Source organism: Psittacula echo, assembly GCF_963264785.1.
Source record: "Psittacula echo genome assembly, chromosome: 3".
Classification (NCBI taxonomy): Eukaryota; Metazoa; Chordata; class Aves; order Psittaciformes; family Psittacidae; genus Psittacula; species Psittacula echo.
The window spans coordinates 9152411-9172724 of record NC_137736.1 but is presented as its reverse complement, the minus strand read 5'-3'; the positions used below and the strand labels follow the sequence as shown (position 1 = coordinate 9172724).

The window sequence follows — 20314 nt, the reverse complement described above, 5'->3', positions numbered from 1 at the left end:
ATGGTGATGCAGGGACAGTTTTTGCACCGGGAAAGGTTTCCTGGAGCCACAGTCTTGCAGGGCTAGCCCTTAATTCTGAGTTTGTGCTGTAGGGTGGGTCTGTGAAGACAGGGAAGATGCCAGAAGGAGAGAAAACAAGGCAATGTAAGCAAGAAGAGGAGCAGCAGCAGAAAGAAGAGAAGCGGGAGGGTCTCATCGAGTTCTACAGTTCCTACCAGGAGCTATTCCAGTTCTTTTGCAGCAACACAACCATCCACGGGGCTATCCGCTTGGTGTGCTCCAAAAAGAACAAGATGAAGACAGCCTTCTGGTCTGTTCTCTTCTTTCTCACCTTTGGCTTAATGTACTGGCAGTTTGGGATCCTCTACAGGGAGTACTTCAGCTACCCTGTCAACCTCAACCTCAACCTTAACTCCGACAGGCTGACTTTCCCAGCCGTGACACTGTGTACCCTCAATCCCTACAGGTAAGAAATAGACTCTTCTATAGACAGCCCCAGAGCTGTTAACTGTCTTGATTTTTGCAGGCGTAGGATAAAAGCAGGTACTCCTCCTGTTCTTCTCATGGTCCTTGATTGTCCCCTTCTATAGCAGTGCTAGTGGAAAGGACACTTTTAATGGGCCTTTACTGCTGCAGGGCTTTCACAGTAAGACATGTTACTTTAGGCAACTGTTTGGTGGAGTATGTCAGCAGGCTGCCCTGTAAACTGCCACAAGGCAAAAGCAGATGTGTTTACTTCTCTTCTACAAGGATGGTAGCCTCCAGCAAGGGCTTGGATTTGCAGCTGGTGGCAGGAATGTCCTGAATCATCCCAGCAAACTTTGCCGAATGTCTTATTCAGAATTGTTTCCGTGCATCCATCCCTAAGCCTCCGAGCTCCTCTTTCCACTCCTCGTATAGATACAGCGCCATCCGGAAGAAGCTGGATGAGCTGGACCAAATCACCCACCAGACACTGCTAGACCTTTATGACTACAACATGTCTCTGGCACAAAGCAACTGGTCCGCGCTGTCCACACGGAAGCGTAGCTCAAGGAGCCTGCTCCATCATGTCCAGCGCCATCCGCTGCGAAGGCAAAAGCGGGATAACGTAGTCAACTTGCCAGAGAATAGTCCCTCAGTGGACAAGAATGACTGGAAAATTGGCTTTGTTCTGGTGAGATTCCTAGATACCTTGTGTCCTACCCACTCCAATCTCTGCCTAGATATTTCTGTCTTGTTAGAACATAGGCCATGCCTTTCCTTACATAGAAGTCTGATTGATCTGCACTGGCTTTTGCTAATGACAGATAGAGGTAGAGCTGAATCTTTTGCTCAATGCAGTCCTGTACCCCAAGTCCTGTCCCTGTCCATGCAGGCTCCAGGAGACTTGGCCACATGAATGCCCATCTTTTCCCAGGTGGAGAAGGGAAACCTTGTCCTTCCTGAAGACATCATCAGCCTTGCACTTGCCTTTGGAGAGCCATTTATTAACCTCAACCTCAGTGTTGCTCAATAATAGCAACGAGGAAAGTATTGAATGGCTGTGGGTCACGTGAAAGGGTCATGGTCACACTTGCTCCTAGGTAGCAGCTTCTTTACCCCAGGGTATCTGTATTTGCATTTAAAAAGAAAGGCACTGAAGGACTGAAGCCAATCACTTACCTGTTAACTGGTGTTCCCACAGGATCACAAAGGTTTTTCTGGACACACCCTGAAGGAAGGGCTCCCCACACAAGAATTTAAAGCTTCTGGGTTTATAACATGTAAAATTTATGTACAGATCACCCTGACACCTCACTGTAACTTGGTGTCTCTTGGGTTTTAACTCAGCTTTGCTCATTCTACTGGTGTTTCCCTTCCTCCAAGGAGCTGCCCTGGATTTGCTTTTTCACATCTTGTTGATCACCTTTTGGTTGAGCACAGGAGCCCTTTGGAGCATTTCCACTCCCTGCCCATGCTGAGGGCACAGCTAATCCATAGGCACAGCCTCCCCTTCTGAACAAGACTTCAATGACACAGTTGGTTTTCTTCCTTCTCCTCTTAACAGTGCAGTGAAAACAACAAGGACTGTTTCCATCAGGCGTACTCCTCCGGGGTGGATGCAGTACGGGAATGGTACAGCTTTCACTATATCAATATCCTAGCGCAGATGCCTGATGCGAAAGCCCTGGATGAGTCTGACTTTGAGAATTTCATTTATTCTTGCCGCTTCAATGACGCAACGTGTGACAAGGCGTAAGTGCTGGAAACATCCCACAGAGTCTTCCTAAAAACACCTGTGTTTTGTGCCTGGGTCCAGAGGGAATCAAGGAATCCACATTAGAGAACCTCTTTACCACAGTGGGATATTTCCTTGTTCATATCCCATTGTCTCAAAGGATGTTTCTTGAGTCTTTCCTGTGGGTTGTGCTCACCAGGGCCACAGTTTCTGTGACCCAAAACTATGGACCTCAGAGAATGGTTTTGCCTTTTCCTGGGTCTCACAAAAATGAAATACACTGATACAAATCCCAGAGTGGGTCCAGATACAAGTGTAGAAGTCTACACTGGTAGAGTGGTAAAGTGGTACATGCAGGAGGGGGAGAGGAGAGACTGGTTATAAAAAGATGGTAAAAAATATACCACTTCTCTGCTACCGTTATTGGTCAAAAAGCCCCAAAGAGGTAATGGAATGAAACCCATCAGCAAGGGAGGTAAAGAGGTGGGAAGAGCTAAGAATTTTGTCAGTGTTAGGAAGGTTATACAGTAGTTGCTAGGGCTGCTAAAAATCATTTGGGCTCTCAGGAGTTAGCAGTATGACAAGCCTGGTGTAAAAACCTGGCCAGCTCCAGCACATTTTAATTGCTTTTCCCATTCAGGCAAGTTTACATAACAAATACTGCCCATCTGCTGTAAGCCCCTCTCCCTGCAGATGGAGAACAGTTGTTCCTCTCAGAAAGCCCTTCCCCTTGGTCTCTCAGCCAGAGTGAATGTTTCTGTTCCCCTCTCAGGAATTATACCCATTTCCATCATCCCTTTTATGGGAACTGCTATACCTTTAACGACAACAGCAGCAGCCTGTGGACATCCTCGATGCCTGGGATCAGTAACGGTAGGTGAGAGGCAGTCTTTGGTAAGAACAGCTCAGCTCTGTCTTCTCCAGGAGTTAAAGGCATCCTGCTGTGCTTGATGCTGGTGGTGGCAGATTGCAGCTGTGCTCTGTCTTGCCCAAGTTCTCTTTTCACCCATGTGGAGATGGCTGTCTCATAAACATGGATGTCCCTCACTGATGCCCCACTGAACTCACTCTCTTCCATCAGTGCCTCATCCTTACATTCTTTGCTCCCTCTGGACCTGTTCTGGCCCTTCCTGAAGTCCCCTGTTGAGCTGTAACACCGTACTCCTGAGATCCGGGTCTTCACTTTCTCCATTTTCTTGTTTCCAGCAACTGGCCTGTTTGTGTTCCCAACCCCTCTTAAACCTCTCTAGGCAAAATGTTCAGGCTTTTCTTCTATCCAGCTCAGTCACTCCACAAAATCTCTCTCTCTTCCCAGTTCTGCTTTTTTCTAAGCCACAGTGAAGAAATAGTTTTCTCTGGATAGTCCTGGAAGCCTCCAGCTCTGTCTTTGGCTTCCCTCCAGCCACCCTCAATCGATGCCCAGCTTCACTACAGCCTGGTTGAGGTTTCTCTTCCTTTATCTCTCACGGACTCATTTTAACCATTCTGCTTTCTCCCCTCTCCCACGTGATGGCCAGCCATGACCTCCCTTCTCTCTGACATTCCCTCAGGTCTCTCTCTGGTGGTACGCACTGAACAGAATGATTTCATCCCTCTGTTGTCCACGGTGACAGGAGCCAGGGTCATGGTCCATGATCAGAATGAGCCAGCCTTCATGGATGACGGGGGTTTCAATGTGCGCCCTGGTATCGAGACCTCCATCAGCATGAGAAAGGTGAGGAAGCAGCAGGGATAAGACCTGAGGTTACAGGGGAGATTCAACTTGGTGAATAGATACAGGTGGGTTACCATGGACCCAGTGTGTTCTAAGTGAGGGATTAATCACACGGAGTGAAGGGAGGCAAAGAAGAGCAGCTTACTGGGCTAGACAAGAAGCATTTGGCTGCAGTTTATCAGTGAACAATTAAATGGAGGAAAGCAGGTGAAGCTTCATCCCAAGGAAAGTGTAAGAGCAGATACTGATGGACAAGCTGTGTGTGGCATGGAAGTGTCAGAGAACAGCAAAGTGCCAGTCATTCTGTGCAATGACTGTTTGATCTTTTAGGAGATGACTGTGCGTCTTGGGGGCAGTTACAGTGATTGCACAGAGGATGGCAGTGACGTGTCAGTGCAAAATCTGTACTCATCCCGCTACACAGAACAGGTAACTCATCATCAGTGGTCCCCTGCCACCTTGTTTCCCTACTTTCCTGAAATGCTTCTGTCCCCTAACAGCCATGCTTGCCTGTGGGCTCTGTAATACTATGATGTGATACAGGTTGTGGTGGGTTTGGTTCCCTTGTTCAGCCTTTTCCACCTTGTGTGCCTCCCAGGTCTGCATTCGCTCCTGTTTTCAGCTCAACATGGTAGAGCGCTGTGGCTGTGCATATTACTTCTATCCCTTACCCATTGGAGCAGAGTACTGTGATTACACAAAACACGTAGCCTGGGGTAAGTGGACAGAAGGAATAGTAAAGCTTATGCCCACCTAAACCTGTCTGGTCTGCCTCGTATACATCTCCTCATTGTCTTCAATGAGCTTCCTGGTGTGGGACATCCAAAAGACATTCTTAGATGGTTATGCCCTCTGAGCTTGTGGAAGGAAACCTTCTCTGCATTCCCCTTGCTGTTGCACATCACCTTTTGCATGCAGATACTGTGAGCTTACCTGGATTTACTTTCTCTGCTGTTAGGCTACTGCTATTACAAACTCCTGGCTGAATTCAAAGCTAACGTGCTGGGCTGTTTCCACAAATGTCGAAAACCTTGCAAGTAAGTTTGATCATCAGTCAGTCAGGAGTACTGGAAAAATCTTTATTCCTGGAGGTGTTGGAAAGCATTCCCTGATCAGAGCGAAAGCTTGAGTCAATAGCTGATTTGCAACCCAAAATGGTATTTCTTCCATCAGGAAGCTAAAATGGCTGAGGAACATCAGTGTCAGCTTGGGAATGAGCTTCCGAGGACCGTGCAGAAGCATGGTGGGAAGTGGGCAGAACTTCAGCATGGGAGGGAGCTTCCAGGTGTGCCTGGAGATTGAGAGACCTGGTCTTGTGGCTTCTACAGCTTCAGCAGCTAATACAGCCTCTTGTCTTCCAGAATGACACAATACCAGCTGTCAGCTGGATACTCTCGCTGGCCATCTGCAGTCTCAGAGGTAAGAAGAGGGTGTCCTGGCTTCTCAGCACTGGTCTCACCTCCTATTTAGCCCTTCCTCAACTAAACCTACAAGAGGTGACTGTGATGCTGTAATGCAATTTATTGCACTCTCATTTCAGGACTGGGTTTTTTACGTGCTTTCACAACAGAACAAATACAATATCACATCCAAGAGGTGAGAGCCCTACACAGAGGCTGTGTCCAAACCAGACACTATCCCAGTGGAGTGTGTGTGTTGGAGAGGGCCAGAGTTAAGACTAAATCACTGATGCGAAGAGATTAGGCATGGGACCCATAGACAAGGCCAGTGGATTTGAATCAAAGTAGAGATAAACTGAAACTTCAACAAGAAAAGGGAACCCAGGTGGAGAATCTGGAAAGGGTTAAATGCTAGTATGAGAATAGTGAGCTGCAGGTGGCTGCCTTGTGGTCTGGACTCACAGGAAGTGCTTGTGGAAGAGTGAGAAGCGGAGCCATGCAGGATCTTCTTAGCCAGCGTAAGACACCACATACATTGAGTTTCACAGTGCAGTCTCAGAAGTGCACTGTAAGTACCAAAGTGTGTATCTTTTGCGGAATGAGGGAACTGCAGAGATTGGGAGAAGCCTCTCTGGGTGGTGTATGTGGGAAGAGAACATGGGGCAGAAGGGGACAGAGAAGATAATTACACTTTGTGAATGGCAAGGATTGTGGATTTGGGGTTACTAAGCCTCATCTTTATTTACAGGAACGGAGTTGCCAAAGTGAATATCTTTTTTGAGGAGTGGAACTACAAGACCAATGGGGAGTCTCCAGCCTTCACGGTACACGCTTTACTGCCATGTTCTCTAGTCACCCATTCCCCTGTGATATATGGAATATTGGCAGGCATTTGTTACAGCATTGTTGGCTATTGAGTCTCTTTTCCTTGGCAGGGTGGGAGGAAGCCCCCAGCTCCACAGGGCACTGCTAGTGGGAGCAGGCAGGGAGGAAAAAGGCTCAAACGAGGGCTGTCCTCACTGGCCTTTTCTCCGTCTTTTGCAGGTAGTGACTCTGCTGTCCCAGTTTGGGAACCAGTGGAGTCTCTGGTTTGGATCCTCTGTCCTGTCCGTGATGGAGCTTGCAGAGCTGGTTCTGGATTTCATTGCCATCACCTTAATCTTGGCTGTACGCTGGTTCCGTTCTCGGCAGCAGCTCTCTCCATCGGAACCCCCTCCAAACAGTCACGATAATGCTGCTTTCCAAGATGAGGCACCAGCTCTTAGTGCTCCACACCGCTTCACTGTTGAGGCTGTAGTGACCATGCTGCCATCCTACAACAGCCTGGAACCACGTGGGCCAAGCAGAGATGGTGAGGTGGGACACGAGTGAGGCGCTGGCTTATTCCACAGTTCAGATGGGTGGCAATTGGAGCAGAGGCTGCACACTGTCTGTGGACCTGCATTTACCTTCTTTCTGGATTCACTGCTTTCACTGCTTGTAGGTGAATTCTTCAGTCTCATAAAATAGTATTGCTCTGGGAATCACCATGGATGAGAGTTTATCTAGTGTATGTATGGGGGGGATGTCCACTTAGTTTCCTTACACTCCTTGCATCTGCACACCTATACATGCATGCTTTCTTTTCCCTGCAACAAGGATGCTGCCACAGTTCTGGTCTGTCATTCATTAAAGAGGTTTGGCAGGCATGACTGGCCTCCTCTCTGGTATGACAAGGAATGGGAATGTAGTCTCAACAGGCTGAGCTTCGTTAAGCTTTCCCTAAGGTTGGAAACTGGTTGCTCTTTCCTAATTCTTAATGTCCAGCTCTGATCCCAAGGCCAAGCCACTCACCCTCTTCTACCCCTGAGGAGAGGCCACTTGTATAGCCCTAAGAGATGACAGCAACTGACATAACCTCAGTCTATATTACACACAATACTCTGGGGAGGTGGTTGATGCTTGCTGACACTCTTGGGTCATGACAAAACACCCTGGTAGAATAAGGTCTCCTTTTTCAAACTGGGTATGTGGCTCTGGTAGATCTTGGTTGCTTGGTGGACAAGCAGCCTCCTTCCTTGCAATACACCATACATGTGTATGTCCAGGTATTTATTTGCCAAAAGATCTGGGATAAACTGATCTCTAGTTGCTTGGCTCTCCCTGCTTTGAGGGGGGGAAAGCAAAGGTGTCTTTGGCAGGACTATGCACACCCACAAAAACAGTATCTCTGCTGCCATGAGGTCCTGCAAAAGAGGATCATACAGATCATGCAGTGCCTGCTCTGCTCCACTCATCCCTTCCCTGGTACACACAGAGGGTTCGCTGAGGATTGTAAAGCACAGGAGAAGAGCTGCACACTTTCATCTAAAATCCTTCCTGAGCAAGCTTTAGTCTATTGGAACAGACCACACAGGCAATCAAGGCTTGGAGAAAGATAGGCCTCAGGAACTAGTTTTGGGATCTTCACATAAGAGCACACATCTCTTGCAGTGAGCTTGCCACAGTATTTTTTACAAACACTCAGTCTTCTGCTGCAATGGTGTTTACACAGCACTTTGTGGGGTATCAAGAGAGCAAGGGTGATGGCCTTAACAAACAGGATTATCCACTTGACTGGACTCAAACACAAATACCAGAATTCAAGCGTATAGTTTAGGCAAAGACCTGTAGTACCATAGACCAAATCACACTGCAAACAGCCTCTTTTTCTTATTATTAACTTGGTTTTAAATTCAAAACTTCAGGTATTTTAAAAATTAAGGTAGACACACTGCCCTTGGGAAGATGGAGGATTTTACTGCCATTTATAAATTGTTGCCTAATTCTTCCCTTTAAGATGCTAAACACATACTTGTACTGCTTTTGCTTGATTACCTAAATGCACTTTTCACTTCCCAGCAGAGTGATTTTCTTCTTCTTCACACTATGTTCTTTATTACAGAAACATTTACAGGTTTTCAAACTTCATCCCAGTGCTCAGCTGATGACCCTTGGTTGGAAAGTGAATATGATGTCTCTGCTGGGAACAGAAGCAAGTTGAGTCAGGGGGTGTCATTCAGCAAGGAGGGCAACCCAAGCAGGAGGGAAAGGCGTGCAACCACGGGCACTTAGAGTTATGGGAACACGTATTCCCACAGGAGGCCACCACCGGAAAAAGTCAGGACTTGTACAAACTTGATAAAAAAAATCCACTTTCTGTGTTTATGGGTGATTTTAAGGGACGCAGAAGAGAGTGAGTAATGGAAGAATGAAATCTCAAACTTGACTTAATGAAGGGATTTTCATGTTCTGTAAAAATGCTGCCCAAGTAGCAGAGTTAAAAGCTAGGGTTAGTGGCTAAAGCAAAAACAACTTTGATCACAATTAAAATAAGACATACAGAGGAGTTCGGATGGTGCACCCAGAGCCTGGTCCTGAATTCAAGTACTACAGACTGCCACCTTAGGTAGTTTCTAGCACATGGATGAACAAAAACCTGATACTGCACAAAGCTGTTTGCTTCACAAAACCACCTCCAACTCAAGAAAGGAGAAAGAACAGGTGGAACCTCTCAAATGGTCTCTGCATATCATAAATGTACATTGATTCACATGGTGAGTGTGAGCTTCCTGAATATCCAAAAAGCAAGACATGATTCTTCACATCACACACTAGCCTGTGATAACCATAAAATTGATAGGACCCACTGCATCACACCTAGTCAAGTGGGTTGTTTAATCAGGAAGTTTAATCAGAGGCATAACTACTTGAAACATTATGTTCTCTTCAACAGCATCCAGAAATATAGCTGCAGAAGAAGGTGATGCATTCCCTTGGGGAAGCTTGCACCATGTTCTCTCTCTCTTCTGTAAAAGTGTCAAAATGCAAAATAGGAGCTTTGACTGATGAACTCAAAGTAATGGCCTCATTCTGGGTAGCTGTAAATCCAGCCTGTACAAACAAGAAGCTGTCATATAAGTTGGTAAATAGATTAGCTCTCCCTGTCCTGAGGGTCAGTGCAAAAATTGCCATCTTGTGAGAAAGCAGGTGATCCTCTCCAGAGGATCCCTGTATTTATGTAGGTTGACAAGACCACAAATTAATCAGCTCAACAGATGTTTTCAGGCAGACCAAGCTGGCTACTACACAACAGGAAAGTCCAGCAGTGCCAACATGACAGTGCAGAAAATGGGAGTTTTTCCACTGAGAATGTCAAATATTAGAGAAAAAGGGGGAAAAGCAGGTGTTTAGAGGGATTTGTACCTCAGCAAAAATACAAACTAATGGTCTGAGGTGCAGTGAATTTTTACAAGAGGATAAAGTAGAGTGATGTAAATGCTTAGGAGTTGTAGGTATGTTAGAGGCATAGCACAGTTATCTGGAGGACATGGAAAACATGCAAGGAGTAACTGTAGGTTGTAAGACCCTGAAGAAAAGCAAGTTGCATCTTTTTGGACTGAGACAATCTGTCGTGCTGGGGGAAGGCAGGGAAGTAAGGATACAAATGCTTGAAGGGGGAAGGGAAGTGCAGGAGAAAACAAATTTTGTGGATAAGTTGGAATATTAGAGTGGTTTGTTCTGCAGGAGTAAGCAGCACAGAAGTGGGTAGCTCCGCAATCTTAAGAGAATGAATGATGAGGAGAAAAAGGAAGGTTTGCATGATGGGAAAACCACAGAAGAAGAGGGATGAGTGTTTAGGAGCTTAAACACAATGAGGATTTGTGGAAGCGTTTGGTAGTGTTGAAATACAAAGAAGGGAGCTCTGCCAAGATGTGGAAGAACCCACAGAGACAGGGTATAAAAGGCCCCGGTGTCTGTGGGACTGCAGTGGCGGCAGACATTTGCAAGTCAATTAAGGGTTAAGAGCATCTGGAAGTCATGTGATAGCAGAGAAAAGGGTACAGTCTTGGAAATCTAGGGACACTGAAGTTTGAGGGCTCCAATTCAGATGGATTTGGAGCATCTGAGAAACTCTAAGGAAATCTAAAGTATAGGGAGACTGGGGGAACTAAAAGTACTGGACAAAAGGAAAGAATGGGGTCAGCCCTTCCAGGAAGGAGGAAAACTAAGTGAAACTAAGCACAAGATGGTTGAGAAGGCAGGGAATGCAAGGATGGGCAGGCATCCCCTGCTATGTGCTGAAAACTTATTCCTTCACAGTGTGACAATCACAGTTTGACAAATACCCAAACTATATTTTTTTTCCTATAAGAATTAAGGTAATAGAAGAAATACGTGGAGCACCTCCTGTATAAAGACCTTGGAGCAACTTCCAGTATCTGAAGAAGGCCTACAGGGATGCCAGAAATGGATTCTTCATCAGAGACTGTAGTGATAGAACAAGGGGTAATGGGTTTAAACTAAAACAGAGGAAGTTCAGGTTAGATATAAGTTCTTTACTGTAAGGGTGGTGAGACACAGCAACAGGTTGCCCAAAGAAGTGGTGAATGCTTCATCCCTGGCAGTGCTCAAGTCCAGGTTGGACAGAGCCTTGCACAACATGGTCTAGCGGAAGGTGCCCCTGCCCATCAAAGGGGGCTTTGAACCAGATGATCGTAAGGTCTTTTCCAACCCTAATAAATCTATGATTCTATAAGCAATACATTTAGAAGAACTAACAAGCAAACTGTGCTTGCTGGAGTGCTTAGATAAGCTGTACAGATAAGTGCAAGGTTTGCCTGCACAGACTGAAGTCAATCCCAGAAGGAATTTGAGTACAGGGTTATCAGGCCTTTGAGACAGGTTCAAGAAAATCCAAGGGGTACAGATGTGCTACATTAAGAAATGAAGAGGGTAGCAGTGCTGTTGGTGAAAGGACAGAGGGGAGGCAGAATTCAGGAACACACAAGAGGAATGGCTAATGTTCAGTATTTCAGTTCTTTATACTTACCAACATGCAATATTTAAAGGGGTCTTGTAAACATGAGAGAAGAAAAGAGTCTTCAGCTTCTGATTACATGCTTAAAGGCAGTGAACTATAAAAAGCGTAGTAACTGGAGATTATGGCAAAAGAGTACAGTTACTTAAAAAGAGTACAAGGACTCTTGGAAAAGCCTGGCAGGAGAGAACATTAAAAGGTCCTTTTAGCCTCAGCAAGAACCATTTAATGGGTCTATGCAACAAAGGAAAGGATGTTATTGGGCTGTTCATATTGGAAACCCAAGGAACAAATAAGCACGTTCTGAAAGACTCAGTCTCTGGCAAAACAAGTCAAAAGATTATCAGGAGCATGGAGGCTGAAATGCAACTTTATTTTGGCCTGTAAACAGGGGAAGTTTTGTGGAGGAACCCAACCACTTCTAAAAGGAAGCACTGTAGGATACCTAGGAGAAACACTGGGCTGAAATGTACCCAACAGACACAGCTGAGTTGCCTATTTTGTAAAACCTATATCCTTATCTGTTATATCTCTCAGAGTAATTATTTACTTAGAGATCAGAACAAAAGATAAAACCTCTGTACTTCCCCATTATTGCTTCTCCAAGTTAAGACTTTTAACCCCAGTGGCTACATCAGAGCAGGGACCTCTGTCACTTCACAAGGAAGCCAGGTCCATTAAACAAGTGTTGCTGCATTTCTACTCTGAAGTCTTTAGTCTTTCCCACCATCAAGTTACTTTACAGCTGAGACGAGAAAAAAACTCCCCCACTGATGAAAGAATGCAGCCTACTTTGACCAGTGCATCCGAACCTAAGGAAAGGCCAGAGCAAGGCCTAGAGCATCTAGAAAACATGAAGGTTTAAGACATTTAGGAACAGCATAGTTGAGACATTTCCCCCACTAAATCTGAAGGTGTTGAAACAGGAGCTGTATGCTTAAAGACAGAGCTTGAATTTCTAATTAGACAAATAATTACTCCACCAAAAGCCTTGGCCTTGCTTTTAGTGGACCTTTACAGTCATGCTTTGTTCAGGGTAAGACTGCAGGAACAGCAGCAGTGCTGATGCTTTAAAGGATGACACCTCAGGAGGTGAGCTCCCAGCAGACCATGGTCCTTTAAATGCCCACGTGAGGATTTCTGGTTAGACATACAACTCTTTGCAAACACACACAACATGACTCTTGAGTTGGGCACTGCCCTGGGGCAACTTTCCACAGCATGTTCAGCCCCAGCTTTATGCTCCACATCAGCTGGCCAGCTTTAGCAAGCAAGCACTCAAGTCCGTAAGTTTGGCTAAGGACTCAAGAGACACTGTAGTAAGTCTGGACACACATCTGTTCCAAGGATGAACTTTTCCTATCTCCTTACATGAACAAGGCTGAGAACTCACAGGAAGACAACACACAAGTTGGCAGGAATTGTAGCATGACTAGTTCATTCAGGTTGTGCAGGCTGTACCTGTGATGAAGTTTAGGCTGTACGTGGTGCTTTGATCTACCAGCCAATCCAGACACCCTCCTTTCTCAGCAAGACTTTTGTCTTTGAAAGAAACAGCCTATCTGCACTGCTCCAAATTCACCATATTATGGTTCAAATTGACCATACTTTTTCTAGTATAATTTTGGTGATGTTTAAGACTAGAAAATGATTGAGCATAAGGAGAGCACAAGCCGCAGGGACAAATAAGAGCATAAATACTTCATTTTAAAATAAGCCTGCACTGGATGAAGTGCATTTTCAATGGGCATTTCTTTTTAATAAGTTTCAAGTGTACAGTGAAGCAAAACAAGGCACTTACGTTTACTCCAGCCATGTTCCAAGATATGCTGTAAACAGCATCCTACTCTTGGAGGTCTTGGAACTAGATGATATTTTACCCCAATATCAACATACAACTGTTTTCTGCATTTAAGGATCTGACAATAGGTTATCGAAACCCAAAGGCAACACACACTGAGGAACTAGAGCTACCAGTAACACACCCTCCCATTCAGGGAACTACCTCCCCATGCATCACACATTGGCTGGACATGTGGCAGCTGGAAGCAGGGTTGGCTTGGGCAACCTCTTCCTGCAGAGCTGCTGGTTCATATATCTTGTTACAGACTTAACACAGTCAGTCCAGCACAAAGTTCCAGCAACTACCATCATTGCAATGGAAAACCAGCCACTGCTTTGATGGAGAGAAGTTCAGGTATATGTGTAGAAGTGACAGACAAAAAAAAAATTGTCCCAAACCAGTTTGGCATCCCACCCCCTTCCACCCAATGACAGACCAGACAGACTCAATAAGGTGGTGAATTGTGTTTCTTAGAGACCATTTAAAGTACATGAGCTGATAACTACAACATGCCAGAGGAAGTTACAGTTGCGTTTCTAGACACAGGAAATAAAACTGCACGTGCACAAGTGGCTGTAATGCTATGGACAGCAGAGTCCCTTGTTTTTACTCAGAGGGCCTTGGTGACCTTTTTCCCCCCATGCACAAAGACACAAAGGAAAGGAAAGGGAGCAGAAGAGAAGGCAACATACAACATCTAAGAGAAAGAAATGGAAGAGACAGCCTATGGGGACCTCAGCCCCCCAGAGGAACAGGAGGAATGGGGCACCAAAGGCTTGTTTAGAAGAGTTCCAAGAAAATTTCTGGTCTGGGGTCCTCAAGCTTGTATGCCCACCCCCTAAAATGACAGCAGTAAGCAGTGCAAGCAGGCCCTGGCTCCTCTTCAGTAGATGCACTTCTGACCATCCATCACATCTCAGTTCCACAGGGAATTAGAGAAGTGCTCAGGGGACAAAGGCTGCTTCACTCCACATCTTCATCTCTGCCCTCACTCAAGGTGGAGAGGGATGGAATTGCAGGGAGATGAACTTTATGCAAATGAAATGCTGGGGCATGGAAGTGAGCATGCAAAACCTCGCCCCTTCCCAGATGCCCTGTGAGGAGGAAAGTGGCCTCCCTTGCACATCCAGTGAAACAAAAAGCATCTGCTCCTCCCATCTTTTGCACTTCACTCCTATCTGGGAACTCCGTTGATATTCTCCCCTGTCTTCTCACATTCCCTTAAGCCTAGACACACCCAAGGTAGCGCTTCCTAAATTAAAGAGGTGCCCTCTTTCCAGCCTAAATTATAAGCTGCAGCTCAGCTTGTAAAGAAAAGATGCACATTCCTCAGAAGACTGCAGAAACTGAGGAACAGGGCACATTCAAGCAATTCACAGCTCTTGTTAATTGTGATGGAGGAGAACAAGGGGCTTGCTTACAGAAAGCCACAGCATTCCATGCTGCAAGCTTACTTCCAGCAGAGACCACCCTGGATGTAAATTCAAGAGAGCCCATAGGAAGGAGGAGGATTTCAGTTTGATAGGTAAGACCTCTATAGAGATCGAAGCTGACAAACTGGGACATCTGTTGCCATTTTGCAATATCTATGCCCAGAGCAGCATTTCACTCCAAATCCCTAGCTAACCATTCCAAGGATTTTCTAACTCCTGCTGGAAGTTAGGGCTTTGTGGTAGCAGAAACGGAGCAGGTATTCTTAATCAGAAAGGCTCAGTGAGCCACACAGCATATCTGGAATACCTCCAGGCTCCTTCAGCCCCATCTGCACAGAGTGGATTTCCTTTGACATTCAACCAGTAACAAAAGCAGAATACCCATTCCCATTCTGCCACTACCCCAAAGTCTCCCAGAAAGCTACAAAGCTAGTAGAAAGCCACAGCATTCCTGGCTTGTGTCTGCATAGATGAAAGGAATATTAACCACCCTGCACTAGACTCCTTACCATTGCTCTTTTGTTCCTTCTGGCAGGAGATTTTACTCCCACACATGCCTTTTAGATAGTAAAAAACCTTTCTTTACTTCACTGTGTGCAGTCTGTTGCACCTGACTGAGGTAATCATGTAGGCTCTCCTTTATCATAACTGAAATGGCCACATTCAGACAGCAAGTCATCTGAAAATAAGGACAGGCAGAATCTCTCATGCTCATCTCTCCATGACTAGAGAAATCTAGATCACTGTAGAGCCTGGTCAGATGGCTCAGTACTGGCCAATGCAAACTAGCCTTTATTTCAGAAGCTCGATGAAAAGCTTAAGTCATGCTGCCGCTCTTTTTAGGCAGAACACTAAAGAATCTCACATGCTGAAGTCCTTCATCCCTAAAGGCACTGCATTAAGGCATTCTTATTTTGCTAGAGTCCACACAGGCACTAGTTGACAAACAGCCAAAATTAAGCAAAGAAATTCCCCACAGAAGAGCAGGAGCAATAGCTACCTGCTCCTCCTCTACTTCTCTTTACTTTAAACTCTAAAGCTGCAGCAGCTGTTTAAGGCTAACCATGTTCAGTAGAGTGCTTCAGAGTCATATAGAGAAGACTAATTAAAACCAATAAAGAAATCAATGAAGAAGCTAGGTGGAAATGAAGGAAACGAAAGGTTCAGGGATAAGAAGAGACAGGCAAGGTGACAGGACAGTAGGCTGCAGACTGAAGGAGATGCATTCAAGTAAAAAAGTAGACTGGAGACAAAGCAATAGGGAAAGAAAAAGGAAAGAACAAGAGGGCAAGTTACACCAAAGGTCCCTCAAAGAGCTCCAAATTCGCCACCAGGGAAGGAACTCGCCAACCCACCCACTCCAGGGTAAACACTCCTCATACTTACATGTTCACCTGACCTGGCAGACAGAATTTCCCATTTCTACAAGGATGGCCACCCCCAGGTCCTTCTGTTACTATGTAAAAGTATACAGTTTCTAGTGTAAGTGCAGGAGTTCTTCTAGCACCACCACTTCCCTTCCCCAAGGACTGAAGTTAATACTTATGCAACCAAAACCCTCCAGATTTCAAATCTAAAAGAAAGAGTTTAAGGTACTGTAGAGTTGGTGCTTCTTCACTTTTGATCCTGGGCTTTTCAGTACTTACTTGCAATCACCACCACCACAATGGCACCAATCACTCCCATCATGATCATCATCTGGAGAGAGAGATTGTTAAAGAGTAATACTCAGAACAGACTGACAAGTTCACATCTTCTCAGACAGCCAGGGAACATCAGCCAGACTTTGAAGGTAGAACAGCCAAGACCTCAAAGTCTTTCCACACTGAAAAAATCCTAACCATCTGAAATCATTATTACACCCCAATTATCCTCTCAAAGCTCTGGAGAAGACTAGCCCAATGTTCTTCTGATGAAGGAAATCATGGCAATAGGAAACTCACCTTGCAGTTCTTCCACCAGTACTTCCTTTTGAGTTTTGCTGCACTACTTTCAAATTGTGAGGCACCAGCCTGAAGTGCATCTGCCCGATCATCTAGCTCTGACAGTTTCTCATCTCGTTCCAGCACCTTGTCTACATTTACACACATTATATCAACAACCTGCAGAAGGAAGAAGAGTAGCAGCAGTCTTACTGGTAAAGAGAGTTGAAAACAATAAGAGCCAGGAATCTAACATGGAGATGCTAATAAGCAAAAGCCCTAAACAAGGGAAAAAAGGCCAGGATAAAACATGGCTTTCAAGCCACTGCCTACTCTGAAGTGGGGAAAAATTGTAGGCCTCCCTCCCCACCCAACCCGTTTAAGTATCAGTTCAAGTACACTTAAACGAGGTCTTCAGCCCCGCATTCTCACCTGTTTTTAAAGCTCTCAAATGCAGCAAGCCTAAGCCACCCCCCTCATGAGAATAAACGTATGCTTACTCTCTGGTTATTGCAATGATTTACAGCTACATGTGGCTGCCCCACTGAGGCATAAAGGCGTTACTGCAGGCCAGCAGCCACACTACGGACACCGACCCTGGAAAGTAAGGAAAGGCTCCCTGCACATCACACATTGAGACTGCACACAGACTGTTTGCTTGAAGCAAAAGGGCAGAGATCAAGATTGCTTCTGGATGCACTACAGGAGATACAAAAAAAAAAAATCTAACAGGTCTGCTCCTTAGAAGCCATAGCTGGGATAAAGCTGCTTGTAAACATAAAGCAGTCTCTCCTCCAGCCTCTTTATAGATCTGCCACCAGGATATGATTATTACTGCGTTTCTGGCACTAGCATAACAAGAGCAGCCACCCCGTCAGCAGCAGGCACCTGTCAAGAGCATCACTGCTGCAGAGCAGTAGCAGAGTCCAGGCAGCCGATGGAAAGCCAGCACACGGCTGGCAGAACTACTGACCTCCTTCACCTGGGCCTGCGTCTGCTGCAGCCGACGGTTACTGCTCTGATTGGGGGGTGCCCCAGCGGAGGCCCCACCAGGAGCTCCCCCTTCGGGGGCCCCGGGAGCGGGTTGCTGAGTTGGGTCAGACCTAGGGGAACACATATGGGCAAAGAGAAAACCTAATGAGACGCTTAAGAAAGAGCACCCTGCCCCCCAAACCCATCTGAACCCCACGGCCCCAGGCTGGGCCGGCACCAGCAGCAGCCCCAAGGGTTCGCAACCTGCCTGGATCCCCCCGGACCGGGAGCAGAGGAGAGCCCAGAGCAAGGGGAGGGCAGCGGGGAGGGCCGGGGGAGCGGGAGCCCAGGAGAAGGAGGTGCGGGCGGCAGCTGCTGCAATGCGTCACTCGGCTCCACCGACGGCAGTGGCCAGGACAGGGGCTCTGCACGCAGCGACCAGCCCGCTCGTCATTATCCCCCGCCTGCATCTCTCCCTCCCTCCTCCTCTCCGCCCGCCGCAGGCAGCCACTCACATCATCGAACCGTAGCAGAACCGTAGCAGAACCCCGCAGCACTCAGCAATCAACTCCGCATCAGCACTCCCAGCAGGGAAAAGACTTATAAAGGCGAGACCCCGCCCCTAAGAGCAAACAGCCAATCAGAAGTGGCAGCGGCAACGAGCCGCCGCAAGCAGCACATCAGCACCGCCTTTGGGTTCCGCCACAGCCAATCAACGCTCCGCGACCCTGGCGGAGCGAGGTGCCCTGCGAAGACTGTGATTGAGCCGAGACCCGCCCTCTCCCTCGCTCCGGGCGGTTTGAGAGGACGAGCAGCTGTGACTGAGCCTTGGGCCACCCAATGGGAGCAGAGCCCGCCCCCACGCGCAGCAGCGAGGCCGGTGAGTGGCGGGGCTGGGGGGTTGCGCGGCGCGTCCCTTATCGGCACCGGTCCCGGCAGCCTTGAGAGGGGGTTTCCCTTTAGGTGACGCAGGGCCTGAGCGTGATCACCTACCCCATCCGGTTTCCTCTTCGAGCCCGTGCCGTTACAGGTCCATAGTGTATGTGTGTTGGCTCTGTTTAAGCCACTGGCCCGCTTCTGCCATAGAGCAGGGGAAGGCTGTAAGAGGAAGACCCAACAAGCCCCCAGAGCGGGTGTCTTAGAGCCTCCACTGCCCGCTGTGGTAGCCAGGCTCCAGCAGCAGCCCCAAGGACAGTTAGGTGTTCCCCTCTAAAGATGTTGAGAAGCCTGCTGGATCAGAAGGGAGGATGCTTCTGTTCAGGACAGAAAAGGAGATAGGACAGTACTGGCACAAGAAGTCTCCATGCAGCACTTGGTGTGGTGAGTAGAGTGACAGGTAGAGGTTTGCACCTACGCTAAGCTGCCTTTTCACTTCGTAGAATCAACCAGGTTGGAAAAGACCTTTAAGATCATCCAGGCCAACCATTCCCCAGCACTGCCAAGGCCACCACTAGCCCGTGTCACTGAGGGCCTCATCTACACAGTGTGTGAACACTTCCAGGGACAGGGATTCCATCACTGCCCTGGGCAGCTCATTCCAATGCCTGACTACCCTTTGGGGAAGGAATTGTTCTTAATCTCCATCTAAACCCCCCTTGGCGCAGCTTGAGGCCATTTCCTCTTGTCCTATCACTTATTACCTGGGAGAAGAGACCAGCCACCTCGCTCCTTTCAGGTAGTTCACAAGGTGATATAGACCATTAATATAATTGTGACTAAAATGGGTTTTTTACATCAGATCTAATAGATCAGTAGATACAAATGACTATGTTACAAATTATAGCCTGGGAACCAAAAGACCATGGCTTCGAGGAAGGCAAGGACTTAATACAGGGTTGAGACAAGAGCAGATGGTTTGCAGATGGAAGTGTTGAGGGTTAAGCAGCAGCCTAGCACTAGCCTCAGCAGAACTGCAGGGTTTTAAGCTGTGTCTTCAGACAAGCTGCCAAGGGACAAGTCACGGAAGAAACTTCTGTAGCTTGGCGACCTTCCTGCCGCAGTCTGAGAACGGTTCCAATAACCATTGCTAATAACAAGATGGAGCTTGTGGATCTACTGGCCCACAGAGCCCTTGCCAAGTTGGTGCTTAAGGACCAAGAGGTAACAAAGGATATTAGGTACCTTTCTCAGACACCTTCCCAGTTTCTGACAAAAAAGTCAAAGATTTGCTACACCCAAAGATTGTGTATGTGATAACCCCAGGTGCTCGCTCAGTCTCCGCTTGAACACACACACATACACACACACACACATTTCCTGAATCCACAGGTCTGCCACCCTGCTGCTGAGAACATGGACTTCAGGTGCTTCAACAAACTCTGGCTACAACCTTCCTAAGGATTAAGACTTAAAAGAAAATTCCTTTCATTCCCTGCCTCTTCCAACCAAGTGCTTTGGAAGACAGAGTAGCATCACTCAATAACAAGATACATCTCAACAGGTAAACTCCCCAATTACCTAGCAGCCAAATTAACTACTAATGGAGAAGAGAGGCAAACACCCACTCATCATTCTGATGTTTCTGAAGTGCGTAACAGTCTTTGTGATGCCGGACTAGCAGGATGCCAGCTTTGACTCACCATAACTTCTAGGGGGAACCAATAACAGTTATGGAAAACTAGAAGCTAAATTTTTTTAAAACAGTTAAGTGCCCGAGTTTCTTTTGCAAATCCTAACTAGATTAGAAACAAAAGGCCACTTGGTCAGTAAACATTATTAGCATGGGGTTAAGTCATCATCAGTGTGAAAGGCAAACCTGTTCTTAAGACAGGTGTCGGTGCATTTCAACTAATATTTGGATCGTTGACACTTAATTACACATAAATGGAGAGGGATGGGGCAAGCAGGAAGACGTTAGTAGACACTCTTAGCACTAACTTGAAAATTTGGTTATAAGGAAAAATATCTAAGCTGGAGCATACGGAATTGTCAAGTAAGACATCAGAACCTGAAGCTCAGAGACTGAAAGCATGCAAGAAGCATGGCCAAGAA

At 46.7% G+C, this 20314-nt stretch overlaps 2 protein-coding genes across 9 annotated transcripts in view; one reads left to right on the top strand and one right to left on the bottom strand.

Moving 5' to 3' along the window:
- Window positions 1–17895, bottom strand: part of VAMP1 (vesicle associated membrane protein 1) — a 49495-nt gene extending 31600 nt beyond the window's left edge. For 2 of the 8 annotated variants that reach the window (XR_013956455.1, XM_080613712.1), the window contains exons 1-3: window positions 17325–17832; window positions 16373–16531; window positions 16076–16127 (exon numbers count right to left, since the gene is read on the bottom strand). Coding sequence is in view for 7 of the 8 variants with exons in the window: in XM_080613712.1 (XP_080469838.1) it covers window positions 16076–16127; window positions 16373–16531; window positions 17325–17468 (355 nt within the window). In the remaining variant the exon portion in view is untranslated. The other 6 variants (XM_080613707.1, XM_080613708.1, XM_080613711.1 and 3 more) reach the window with 6 other exon arrangements.
- On the top strand, window positions 99–6685 carry SCNN1A (sodium channel epithelial 1 subunit alpha; the record flags this gene model as incomplete). Its single annotated transcript, XM_080613705.1, has 12 exons — window positions 99–466; window positions 901–1156; window positions 2030–2217; window positions 2973–3073; window positions 3751–3914; window positions 4245–4343; window positions 4513–4630; window positions 4873–4951; window positions 5276–5333; window positions 5455–5510; window positions 6063–6138; window positions 6359–6685. Exons 1-12 carry the CDS (start codon window positions 117–119, stop codon window positions 6683–6685), a joined length of 1872 nt encoding a protein of 623 aa, XP_080469831.1. The 5' UTR covers window positions 99–116.
- Window positions 17896–20314: the final 2419 nt, after the last annotated feature.